At 36.1% G+C, this 13,690-nt stretch overlaps 1 protein-coding gene and 1 long non-coding RNA gene across 53 annotated transcripts; both read left to right on the top strand.

Moving 5' to 3' along the window:
• Nucleotides 1–6: 6 nt before the first annotated feature.
• LOC117331306 lies at nt 7–2,285 on the top strand. Of its 3 annotated transcripts, none has more exons than XR_004533461.1 (5): nt 7–689; nt 720–1,316; nt 1,347–1,406; nt 1,437–1,796; nt 1,827–2,285. It is a non-coding gene; the product is annotated as an uncharacterized LOC117331306 (long non-coding RNA). The 3 variants fall into 3 exon arrangements; XR_004533460.1 differs by having other exon boundaries at nt 720–1,406; nt 1,437–1,706; nt 1,737–1,796; XR_004533459.1 differs by having other exon boundaries at nt 720–1,406.
• A 6,503-nt stretch (nt 2,286–8,788) lies between these two features.
• LOC117331303 lies at nt 8,789–13,328 on the top strand. 50 transcript variants are annotated; one of them, XM_033889961.1, is made up of 8 exons: nt 8,789–10,598; nt 10,965–11,025; nt 11,519–11,706; nt 11,746–11,806; nt 11,851–11,933; nt 11,978–12,403; nt 12,465–12,750; nt 12,851–13,328. In XM_033889961.1, exons 1-8 carry the CDS (start codon nt 10,545–10,547, stop codon nt 13,243–13,245), a joined length of 1,554 nt encoding a protein of 517 aa, XP_033745852.1. In that variant the 5' UTR covers nt 8,789–10,544; the 3' UTR covers nt 13,246–13,328. The 50 variants fall into 50 exon arrangements, with proteins under 50 accessions (XP_033745852.1, XP_033745843.1, XP_033745863.1 ...); XM_033889952.1 differs by having other exon boundaries at nt 10,899–11,025; XM_033889972.1 differs by lacking the exon at nt 10,965–11,025.
• Nucleotides 13,329–13,690: the final 362 nt, after the last annotated feature.

Genomic DNA, 13,690 nt, shown 5'->3' with positions numbered 1-13,690 from the left:
CCATCCCCACCCCCTGAAGCTGTTACTGCCCCTCCCATCCCCACCCAATCAAGCTGTTACTGCCCCTCCCATCACCACCCCATCAAGCTGTTACTGCCCCTCCCATCCACCACCCCCTGAACCTGTTACTGCCCCTCCTATCCCCACCCCCTCAAGCTGTTACTTCTCCTCCCATCCCTACCCCCTTAAGCTGTTACTGCCCCTCCCATCCCTGCCCCCTAAAGCTGTTACTGCCCCTCCCCTCCCCATGGGGGAAGAGGGGAAAGTAAGGAAAAGTAGAGAAAAGATCAGTCTTTCATAGGACTGACATAGACCATTCAAAGGTCCAAGGTCCCTTTGGGGTCTCTTGTATCATTAAATACCAGTTTCATAGATTCTTTATTGTAACATATCAATTACTAATAAATTCTAATTATAAAGGCCAGATTTCATCAAGTTTTAGAAGATTAGTACAAGATTATCATTTTGATAATTTTGTGAAAACAGCATTGATTTTTCTTGTTTTTCTCACTTTTCACATGATTTAAGCTGATGTTTATAGTTAATGTAACAAGTCTGGAATACTAAATAAAGTTGTATGTAACATTACAACATCATTTACAAGATGGAATACAAAGTGTAAAATATAATGTTGTTATCAGTAAGTTAAACATCTGCCCAATATTTTTTTTTATTTCTCCTGGCCAGAGGTTCAGTAACATACCAGTGTTAGTCCAGAGGTTCAGTAACATACCAGTGTATGTGTGGGAGGTAGTGGTATGTTAGTGTTAGTCCAGAGGTTCAGTAACATACCAGTGTTAGTCCAGAGGTTCAGTAACATACCAGTGTTAGTCCAGAGGTTCAGTAACATACCAGTGTATGTGTGGCAGACAGTGGTATGGTTAGTGTTAGTCCAGAGGTTCAGTAACATACCAGTGTATGTGTGGGAGGTAGTGATATGGTTAGTGTTAGTCCAGAGGTTCAGTAACATACCAGTGTATGTGTGGGAGGTAGTGATATGGTTAGTGTTAGTCCAGAGGTTCAGTAACATACCAGTGTATGTGTGGGAGGTAGTGATATGGTTAGTGTTAGTCCAGAGGTTCAGTAACATACCAGTGTACGTGTGGGAGGTAGTGGTATGTTAGTGTTAGTCCAGAGGTTCAGTAACATACCAGTGTATGTGTGGGAGGTAGTGGTATGGTTAGTGTTAGTCCAGAGGTTCAGTAACATACCAGTGTATGTGTGGGAGGTAGTGGTATGTTAGTGTTAGTCCAGAGGTTCAGTAACATACCAGTGTATGTGTGGGAGACAGTGGTATGGTTAGTGTTAGTCCAGAGGTTCAGTAACATACCAGTGTTAGTCCAGAGGTTCAGTAACATACCAGTGTATGTGTGGGAAACAGTGGTATGGTTAGTGTTAGTCCAGAGGTTCAGTAACATACCAGTGTTAGTCCAGAGGTTCAGTAACATACCAGTGTATGTGTGGGAGGTAGTGGTACGGTTAGTGTTAGACCAGAGGTTCAGTAACATACCAGTGTATGTGTGGGAGGTAGTGGTATGGTTAGTGTTAGACCAGAGGTTCAGTAACATACCAGTGTTAGTCCAGAGGTTCAGTAACATACCAGTGTATGTGTGGGAGGTAGTGGTATGGTTAGTGTTAGACCAGAGGTTCAGTAACATACCAGTGTATGTGTGGGAGGTAGTGGTATGGTTAGTGTTAGTCCAGAGGTTCAGTAACATACCAGTGCTAGTCCAGAGGTTCAGTAACATACCAGTGTATGTGTGGGAAACAGTGGTATGGTTAGTGTTAGTCCAGAGGTTCAGTAACATACCAGTGTTAGTCCAGAGGTTCAGTAACATACCAGTGTATGTGTGGGAGGTAGTGGTATGTTAGTGTTAGTCCAGAGGTTCAGTAACATACCAGTGTACGTGTGGGAGGTAGTGGTATGGTTAGTGTTAGTCCAGAGGTTCAGTAACATACCAGTGTATGTGTGGGAGGTAGTGGTATGTTAGTGTTAGTCCAGAGGTTCAGTAACATACCAGTGTATGTGTGGCAGACAGTGATATGGTTAGTGTTAGTCCAGAGGTTCAGTAACATACCAGTGTATGTGAGGGAGGTAGTGATATGGTTAGTGTTAGTCCCTTAGTGGTTGTGATTGTCATGCTTGTCATAAAGCATATTGCATTAGGAAATCCAGTCTCTCACACCAGTAAGATACCTCAAACGACTAATAAAGAAGTGTGTTTCACAAGCAGTTTATATCAATCTTATTTATAGGATCAATACTTTGTATGTCAATCTTAATTATAGGATCAAAACTTTGTATGTCAATCTTAGGATCAATACTTTGTATGTCAATCTTATTTATAGGATCAATACTTTGTATGTCAATCTTATTTATAGGATCTATACTTTGTATGTCAAACTTATAATATAGGATCTATACTTTGTAGGTAAAGTGGTATTTATATTCTTTACAACAAAACAAATCAGAAATATTTATCTAACAATTAATCTATTTTTATCTAATTAACAAACTAAGACTTTGTCTTTAGAGGAGATTAATTTATAAACAGACTAATTCTTATTTGAATTAAAATCTGTTTAATATGATCACTGATATATCGGATCTATATGTGAGCTTCACTTTGATTGGCTAATTTCCATGATTGTTTCTGTTCTATTTAAAATGTCTTGTATATACAGAATGATGTACACTATGCTGTAATTGTTTACTAAATTAATTTAATTTAAATCAATATAATTGTATAGGTCACAAGTGCTACAAAAAATCCCCAGACCTAATTATATCCACATAGTCCCAACTACATGTAGTGTGTCACTTCCAGTAGAATGTCACTTCCAGTGTGCCAGTTTACTACCTTTGAGACACATTCATTATTTCTATCCTGTGCTGTTTGTCATGTAAACCATTTCATATTAAGCATACTGATAGTTAGATCTTATCTGCTGATAGATCCTGGTGGCTGTTAAATTTTGATAGTCTAGAATAAATCATGATGCCCATCAGTATAATATCAATATTGCTGCATGCATAGCTTAAACAAGGAGTTATTCTTGCTATTTGTTTAAAATTATTCAAAGAAATGACCTGAATACATCTTGCCCTGGTGACCTTAAGTTCAGAGGTCAAATACATATTAAGTTTGAAACAACCTCATTAAACAAATCTTATGACTAGACGTTAAGTACCTTTAGTTATGATTAGATTACAGGGGTAAAAACGATGGTCTTAACAGTGTAATATCTATAATTCAAATTGTATCACTTTTTTTTATGACCAGTATTAACTATGTGATGAATATTGCAAAGCTAGTCATACAAAATCAAAATGGAAGAAGAAATATTAACGATATTTACGATGTGTTTCCCCCGTGTAATCCACTTAATGCCATCTCTGTTTAGTTTGACGCCTGCATGAAGTACTCATAGACAAAGAATTTTACTCTCAAAATCTTCATATCCCTTTTATGTAGATTGACTTCAAATTTGACATGACAGTTTATATATCAAATGATAAATGGCACAATTTTATTTTCATAACCTATTTTCAACTTTGATATTTTTCAAATGGTTGTTTTACTGTTTGAATTGCTCATGTATATTGTACTTAATCTATTTTAAATTTGTAAGGTCGGACAAGAAAGTCCGTTGGAAATATACAGCTGGTGGAGATTGTAAATATCTGGTGTTATAACTACTAATAGTGTACTGTGTTGTTAGATACCTGGTGCGTCTTGTTACTATATTTATCCTCCCTAGATTGTTAATACAATCAGTTGTCTTTCTTACATTCTACAAACAGATTATCTTTTTGATTTTTTTTTATGAAGCAGCTTCTAGCCGTTGTTGTAGTTGTCCTAGCAGTGTCCTTCATGTATAAGAGAAAAAATGTCGTAATGAATTGATTACTGGTGCTTTTCTTTTACACATTATCATCAGGCTGATATTGTAACTATTGACTTTGTTTTTTTCCTTGATCAGTCCTGTACTTTACTCGACGGTATAAACTGATTGATAGTATTATACATCTTATGGTTCAGTTACATGTGCAAAGTGTAATAAAATTTTATTTTCTCAATCTTCTATAATTGCAACTTGACAGAGAAAAAGTAATTATGTGGATAAAACAATTTTACAGTAATTTTGTTTTTATTTCACTAATCTTTCAACATCCAATGTAAATTTAAGAGTTTAATTGAAGGAGTAATTTCCTCTAATTACCTCTACATGTTCTTTGTTTAGTTGCTGCTGGGTAAACATTGTTAGACATTTGAATTTTCATTTTTAATAGATCAATCTCGATTGTGATTTCACAGACAAAAATATAAGTACAATTTCTCTAGACTATTACAGGTGCTTTATATCTACAGCACAATACTGACATGGACAACAAGCTGAATCGCTCTACCTAAAGTAATATTGCTAAATGTATGACATTTCTGTGAGTGTGAATCATTTAATATTGATATTGTTTCTTTTTAAAGTTCATACATGAAATGTGTGATAATTTAATCTCAGGTAGGAGTGATTGTATACTTCTTCTCAAGAACTATAATGCCTGGAGTCAAGCATGGCACTTAACATGAAACATAATGGGGCTGTATCAGGTTTGTTCAAATAAATTACTTTCATTGATTTTCACTTTCAAATTTTTGAAAGTTTACAGTTGTGGTATTTTTCTAGCTGAATGGTCTGTAAGGGTGTACAGCTTTCAGTTCAATTTTGATAGAATAAATCATGATGCTCATCAGTATGATATAAATATTACTGCTTGCATAGCTTAAACAAGGAGTTATTCTTGCTGTTTGTTTAGAATTATTCAAAGAAATGACCTGAATACATCTAGCCCCAGTGACCTTAAGTTGAGAGGTCGAATATATATTAAGTTTGAAACAACCTCATTAAACAAATCTTATGACTAGACGTTAAGTACCTTTAGTTATGATTAGATTACAGGGGTAAAAACGATGGTCTTAACAGTGTAATATCTATTATTAATTCAATATATATATGACCTTGTTTTGGTCCTATGGCAGTTCAATCAGCCTTTCTTAGACTTGTGATCCAGCATGAACTCTGATATCAATCTCATCATATTTCTGTTGTTCAAAAAGCATTATATGAGGCAGACAATCCTTTTTAGACGTCGGATAGCCATTGATGACTTCTTCAGCAAATTTACCTTTAATCGAGTAGCTTCACTGATTAAATAATCATTCAGAAAGTGTGAACCTACCATTAAATACGATATAATTATTATAGATTTAAGCATTTTATTTTGTTGACTATGTAATTAGAGAAATATATCTTAGAGCTAGCTGTCTCTACCTCAACAAACTGAATCTGCTGCAGCGTGAAGTCAAAGGCGAGTTTTGCAATAATCTGTACATGTTTGATTACTATTTTACCGTCGGTACAGCCAGGTGTTTAGTTAGCTTTGTTACTATTTTACCGTCGGTACAGCCAGGTGTTTAGTTAGCTATGTTACTATGTTACCGTCGGTACAGCCAGGTGTTTAGTTAGCAATGTTACTATTTTACCGTCGGTACAGCCAGGTGTTTAGTTAGCTATGTTACTATTTTACCGTCGGTACAGCCAGGTGTTTAGTTAGCTATGTTACTATTTTACCGTCGGTACAGCCAGGTGTTTAGTTAGCAATGTTACTATTTTACCGTCGGTACAGCCAGGTGTTTAGTTAGCTATGTTACTATTGTACCGTCGGTACAGCCAGGTGTTTAGTTAGCTATGTTACTATTGTACCGTCGGTACAGCCAGGTGTTTAGTTAGCTTTGTTACTATTTTACCGTCGGTACAGCCAGGTGTTTAGTTAGCTTTGTTACTATTTTACCGTCGGTACAGCCAGGTGTTTAGTTAGCTATGTTACTATGTTACCGTCGGTACAGCCAGGTGTTTAGTTAGCTATGTTACTATTGTACCGTCGGTACAGCCAGGTGTTTAGTTAGCTTTGTTACTATTTTACCGTCGGTACAGCCAGGTGTTTAGTTAGCTATGTTACTATTGTACCGTCGGTACAGCCAGGTGTTTAGTTAGCTATGTTACTATGTTACCGTCGGTACAGCCAGGTGTTTTGTTGTTATTTAGTATTTAATATACAGGCATAATACTTTGGTCAGCCCTACAACACTTGACCATACCGTGGTCAGTAGACCATACCGTGGTCCATACCACTCTTTTGTTATTTTCATTCATTTTTATCATCTCTGTTGTTGTCAATATTGTTACCTATCATCCTGTATTGATCTCGTTACTGTGGATGTGTTGTTGTTGTTGTTGTTGTTGTTTGTATATATTGTGGTATATACTTTGTATAAACATTATAAAAGTGATATATTAGCTAGATTCTTATTATAAATATCATTATTGTCATTACATACAAAATGTATATTTTGAACTGTCATGATCATTTTAATTTTTCTTTACATTTCATTGCATACTGATTATCTTAGATAGAAATGAGCTGTTACAGAACACAATACCTGGCATATATACTTAATATCTTACTCCATTTCTATGATTTTCTCATCCTCTGTTGGTTCACTAGATTGATTCTAATTCAAATGCATTCATTCCCTTAGAATGTATGAAAAATATGACTGCAGCTTACACCAGAGATATTGTAGGACGAGTACACAGAAGTCAGATTTTAATGGAACAGTAATGTATCTAAAGCTAATTAGAGTTCCCACACCAAGTGTCATCAGGGTAATATCATGCCTGTGTACCATCATTTCAAACAACACAGATTTTGCTCTTTCTTTTATGAGAATACAAAAATAGCATTTCTGATATAATCCACGTCATTACACAAAATCGAGTTTCAAATGTGACAAGTTGAACACTTCTTTCTGCTCACAAACTACAGAAAACTCAGTACCTGAGGTTGGGAAATTAACTCTAATGATTGTATGATAATCAGGGTGAATCTAAGAATTTGATAAGGTTTGATATACAAAAGAACTTCTGATCAAAGTAAAAAAATGTAAGGCTGAATATTATGATCATTATTAATACAATATATGGAATATCCTGATGTTGTTGGAATATGAGTGAATTAAACAATAAGTACAGTAATCTATTTTTTTTTTTTTTTCTTTTCTTTTTAATTTCCCGTCAAATTGTGTTGAAAGTGTTACAAATTATTCCATACCACCTATCATTTAAGACAGTGTCAGTATCTATGTAAGATTAAGGTAAAGGGTACAAAATACCTACTTGTAGGCCACAAAGAAGAGTTCTGATTATTCAGCTATTAATTCTGAATAAATGAGATTTCTGGCTTAGAGTTATTCCCCTTGATAAAGTTTATTCATAAGTCTGTAAACTTTTTATGCTGTGCATTAATAACTCAATGATAGCAAGATTAATCAATTTAATGAGTGTTGGAACAGTTAGGTTCAATGTTCAATCCCAGATTCCTCTTGGTATTTTATGTTCTTTTTTGATGTTTAATAATAATATTCTAATTTTAAACATTAGTGGAATTTCATGAAAAAAATTGTTTTTGTAATAAATATATTTTTTACCTTGATGGTACTCTTTACCTTAATTGGGCTTTCTGTGATTTTGTGGTATATCATTTGACGATGTGAAATGTGCATTTCAGCAAGTTTGTATTATATATATTATATAGCCTTGATTGCATGTTTATGACGATATAATCTTTCCATCACTTGCGTCGATATTGTCATGTTGTCACACATTTATGGCGATATTATTGTGTCATGGTTTATTCACAGCTATATTGTCACATCACATAATTACGGCCATATTGTCACCAATCACTCTTAACATTTAAATACTTTGTTGTTGTTTGTAACTTATTTTATAGGTCACATAATTAGAAGCCGTGTATATCATAATAATAACCATGTAATATAAAATGTATATTTTACCCTGTAAGTATTCATGATGTCAGATAACCCTAAAGTTCAATATGTGAGTATTTTTGTTCCTGTGTTTACAGAATTTGTCTTCAGTGGTTGTGATTTTTTATGTTGTTATGTACCACAGCAGGTATCAATACACACTCTTCTCTTTAAAAGGTAAACAATGTATATTTAGATTTCTGTATAGAAACACCATGTAGGTATCAGTTAGTACAGAGTTACCTGTACACGTCGGTACAGAGTTACCTGTACACGTCGGTACAGAGTTACCTGTACATGTCGGTATAGAGTTACCTGTACACGTCAGTACAGAGTTACCTGTACATGTCGGTACAGAGTTACCTGTACACGTCGGTACAGAGTTACCTGTACACGTCGTTACAGAGTTACCTGTACACGTCGGTACAGAGTTACCTGTACACGTCGGTACAGAGTTACCTGTACACGTTGGTGTAGAGTTACCTGTACATGTTGGTATAGAGTTACCTGTACACGTCGTTACAGAGTTACCTGTACACGTCGTTACAGAGTTACCTGTACATGTCGGTACAGAGTTACCTGTACACGTCGGTGAAGAGTTACCTGTACATGTTGGTATAGAGTTACCTGTACATGTTGGTATAGAGTTACTGTACACGTCGGTACAGAGACCTGTACAGTGTTACCGTAATACACGTCGTACAGAGTTACCTGTACACGTCGGTACCAGAGTTACCCTGTACACGTCGGTGTAGAGTTACTGTACACGTCGTGTAGAGTTACCTGTACACGTCGGTACAGAGTTTACCTGTACACGTCGGTTACAGAGTTACCTGTAACCGTACAGAGTTACTTACACGTCGGTACAGAGTTACCTGTACACGTGGTGCAGAGTTACCTGTACACGTTGGTGCAGAGTTACCTGTACACGTCGGTGCAGAGTTACCTGTACACGTCGGTGTAGAGTTACCTGTACACGTCGGTGCAGAGTTACCTGTACACGTCGGTGCAGAGTTACCTGTACACGTCGGTGCAGAGTTACCTGTACACGTCGGTGCAGAGTTACCTGTACACGTCGGTACATAGTTACCTGTACACGTCGGTACAGAGTTACCTGTACACGGCGGTACAGAGTTACCTGTACACGGCGGCGTAGAGTTACCTGTACACGTCGGCGTAGAGTTACCTGTACACGTCGGTGTAGAGTTACCTGTACACGTCGGTACAGAGTTACCGGTACACGTCGGTACAGAGTTACCGGTACACGTCGGTACAGTTACCTGTACACGTCGGTACAGAGTTATCTGTACACGTCGGTACAGAGTTACCTGTACACGTCGGTGTAGAGTTACCTGTACACGTCGGTGTAGAGTTACCTGTACACATCGGTACAGAGTTACCTGTACATGGCGGTACAGAGTTACCTGTATATGGCGGTATAGAGTTACCTGTACACGTCGGTATAGAGTTACTGATGTGAAAGTACCCTCATCACAGACATATTACCTGTTTTGGTTGATTGTTTTTTTTTTTATTTAGATTGTTAGGAAGCTATAATACAGAAAAATATCTGTCAATTATATGTCAAGTTTGAGTAACAAATTACAATCTATTCCTGATATACAATATAGGTACATCAGTCAGACTTAATACACAGAGACAAGAATTCCAGATCTGCTGTACATTATGTTATTAAATATAATGTTATACTCTATGTGTTCAAATCCTGTAGTGTTCACATTGAATGTGATTCAATGAAATCCAGCTTCTGAAGAAAAAATAGTCACACAAACATTGAAGACTTTGTGTATTGAATATTTTTTCAAACATAACTGGATTGTTTTAGTATTAAATTCTGTACTAATTTTAGCTGGCCGTCCAGATGTTCAGTAAATTGTTCTCATTTTAGAGATTTCTCATTTGCCCATACCTGGTTAAAGCAACCTGTCTGATTCTACCATTTTACTTGAAATCTAAGGAAAAGTTGATCATACATAATAACAGGTATTAATAAATTGTATTTCTTAAAATTTCATTTTAAATTCTTTATCCATAATACATTTTGAATCGAGAATATAACAGCATGTATCGAGGGTATAAAGGATATTTGTCCATTTTATATTAAAGTGTGATCACTGTCAATTAGGTAGTCATACATAGTATTAATGGCACGATGGAGTGAAGTTTAGGTAATCCAGGCATAGTATTAATGGTTAAGATGTATATGGTGTATCTTTGGTGTATCTATGTAGTATCCATGGTGTATCTAATCTATAGAATATCCATAGTGTATCTATAGAGTATCCATAGTGTATCTATAGAGTATCCATGGTGTATCTTATCTATAGAATATCCATAGTGTATCTATAGAGTATCCATGGTGTATCTAGTCTATAGAATATCCATAGTGTATCTATAGAGTATCCATAGTGTATCTATAGAGTATCCATGGTGTATCTATAGAATATCCATAGTGTATCTATAGAGTATCCATGGTGTATCTATAGAATATCCATAGTGTATCTATAGAGTATCCATGGTGTATCTTAATAGTATCCATGATAGAGATGGTGTTTCTGAAGATTACCAGATGGTCAGATCAATTGTTTCAAATCGAAAGTAATAGTGTACCAAAATGAGTATCTATTGTACCAAATGGTGTATATACAGAATACAGTGTATCCATGGTGTACCAAAGGAGTATCTATGGTGTACCAAAGGAGTATCAATGGTACCAAACCGTGTATATACAGAATACAGTGTATCCATGGTACCAAATGGTTTATATACAGAATACAGTGTATCCATGGTACCAAATGGTTTATATACAGAATACAGTGTATCCATGGTACCAAATGGTTTATATACAGAATACAGTGTATCCATAGTGTACCAAAGGAGTATCAATGGTACCAAACCGTGTATATACAAAATACAGTGTATCCATGGTGTACCAAAGGAGTATCTATGGTACCAAACCGTGTATATACCGAATACAGTGTATCCATGGTGTACCAAAGGAGTATCTATGGTGTACCAAAGGAGTATCCATGGTGTACCAAAGGAGTATCAATGGTACCAAACCATGTATATACAGAATACAGTGTATCCATGGTGTACCAAAGGAGTATCTATGGTGTACCAAAGGAGTATCCATGGTGTATCTATAGATTATCAGTGGTGTATCTTAATAGTATCCATGATAGAGATGGTGTTTCTGAAGATTACCAGATGGTCAGATCAATTGTTTCAAATCGAAAGTAATAGTGTACCAAAATGAGTATCTATTGTACCAAATGGTGTATATACAGAATACAGTGTATCCATGGTGTACCAAAGGAGTATCTATGGTGTACCAAAGGAGTATCAATGGTACCAAACCGTGTATATACAGAATACAGTGTATCCATGGTACCAAATGGTTTATATACAGAATACAGTGTATCCATGGTACCAAATGGTTTATATACAGAATACAGTGTATCCATGGTACCAAATGGTTTATATACAGAATACAGTGTATCCATGGTACCAAATGGTTTATATACAGAATACAGTGTATCCATAGTGTACCAAAATGAGTATCTATGGTACCAAACCGTGTATATACAGAAAACAGTGTATCCATGGTGTACCAAAGGAGTATCCATGGTGTACCAAAGGAGTATCAATGGTACCAAACCATGTATATACAGAATACAGTGTATCCATGGTGTACCAAAGGAGTATCTATGGTGTACCAAAGGAGTATCCATGGTGTATCAAAGCAGTATCTATGGTACCAAATGGTGTATATACAGAATACAGTGTATCCATGGTACCAAACCGTGTATATACAAAATACAGTGTATCCATGGTGTACCAAAGGAGTATCTATGGTACCAAACCGTGTATATACAGAATACAGTGTATCCATGGTGTACCAAAGGAGTATCTATGGTGTACCAAAGGAGAATCCATGGTGTACCAAAGGAGTATCAATGGTACCAAACCATGTATATACAGAATACAGTGTATCCATGGTGTACCAAAGGAGTATCTATGGTGTACCAAAGGAGTATCCATGGTGTATCAAAGCAGTATCTATGGTACCAAATGGTGTATATACAGAATACAGTGTATCCATGGTGTACCAAAGGAGTATCCATGGTGTACCAAAGGAGTATCTATGGTACCAAATGGTGTATATACAGAGTACAGTGTATCCATGGTGTACCAAAGGAGTAGCTATGGTACCAAACCGTGTATATACAGAATACAGTGCATCCATGGTGTACCAAAGGAGTATCTATGGTGTACCAAAGGAGTATCCATGGTGTACCAAAGGAGTATCAATGGTACCAAACCATGTATATACAGAATACAGTGTATCCATGGTGTACCAAAGGAGTATCTATGGTGTACCAAAGGAGTATCCATGGTGTATCAAAGCAGTATCTATGGTACCAAACCGTGTATATACAGAATACAGTGTATCCATGGTGTACCAAAGGAGTATCCATAGTGTACCAAAGGTGTGTCTATGGTACCAAATGGTGTATATACAGAGTACAGTGTATCCATGGTGTACCAAAGGAGTATCCATGGTACCAAATGGTGTATATACAGAATACAGTATCCATGGTGTACCAAAGGAGTATCCATGGTACCAAATGGTGTATATACAGAGTACAGTGTATCCATGGTGTACCAAAGGAGTATCCATGGTACCAAATGGTGTATATACAGAATACAGTATCCATGGTGTACCAAAGGAGTATCTATTGTGTACCAAAGGAGTATCCATGGTGTACCAAAGGAGTATCTATGGTACCAAATGGTGTATATACAGAATACAGTGTATCCGTGGTGTACCAAAGGAGTATCTATGGTACCAAACAGTGTTTATTCAGAGTATAATGTATCCATGGTGTACCAAAGGAGTACCTATGGTACCAAACAGTGTTTATTCAGAGTATAATGTATCCATGGTGTACCAAAGGAGTATCTATGGTACCAAACAGTGTTTATTCAGAGTATAATGTATCCATGGTGTACCAAAGGAGTATCTATGGTACCAAACAGTGTTTATTCAGAATACTGTGTATCCATGGTGTACCAAAGGAGTATCTATGGTACCAAACAGTGTTTATTCAGAATACTGTGTATCCGTGGTGTACCAAAGGAGTATCCATGGTGTACCAAAGGAGTATCTATGGTACCACACAGTGTTTATTCAGAGTATAATGTATCCATTAATGTATACAGTGTTACAGTACCTTTTTTCCCCTCCTGTAACAGACCAGTTCTCTCTAATATCTGCAAATTTGTCATTGTAAGTTGTACATTGTTACATTTTGTTCTTTTTGCTCTTTAAAAAGAGAAAGAACAAGACACTATCTATGGTTATGACAAATTTTGTATGTTTTACAATTTTTCCATATAAAATCCCCAACATTATTGCTGTGTTTTTGTTATTTTTGCCACACAACCATGGAGAATTAGTCGGAAGAAATGAAAGAGTCATAAATTATGCTGGATAAGTAACAACCTAATTACACAGGAATAACAGGGTTCTCATTGAATTTAATGTTCACAGAAAGTTGATGGGGTAGCCCTCTCATGATGATGCCATCAATTTAAAGACTGAATAAATTAGAACATTTCATAACCATAATATTCCCACAAATTTATTTAGGATGTTCAAATTCATGGCATGGAAATTCAAAATAATTAATGTCCATTAAAATGTGATAATTTAAAGGCAAAATTTAAGAGGACAATGAATTCCTTCATATGTGTATTGATTCCCAGGAAACATT

The sequence above is a fragment of the Pecten maximus genome, chromosome 7 (genome assembly GCF_902652985.1).
Source record: "Pecten maximus chromosome 7, xPecMax1.1, whole genome shotgun sequence".
Classification (NCBI taxonomy): domain Eukaryota; kingdom Metazoa; phylum Mollusca; class Bivalvia; order Pectinida; family Pectinidae; genus Pecten; species Pecten maximus.
The sequence above is the reverse complement of the archived record's forward strand: the minus strand, read 5'-3'. Positions and strand labels throughout refer to the sequence as shown.

Excerpts from the sequence above, each read along its gene's own strand:
- LOC117331303 (XM_033889921.1), top strand. The coding sequence starts at position 10,525 with ATGAGTATCTATTGTACCAAATGGTGTATATACAGAATACAGTGTATC. Across the intron at positions 11,707-11,745 it reads CAGAATACAGTGTATCCATG|GTGTACCAAAGGAGTATCTA; the intron begins GTACCAAACCGT and ends AGTGTATCCATG. Across the intron at positions 12,404-12,464 it reads GTATCCATAGTGTACCAAAG|GAGTATCCATGGTACCAAAT; the intron begins GTGTGTCTATGG and ends GGTGTACCAAAG.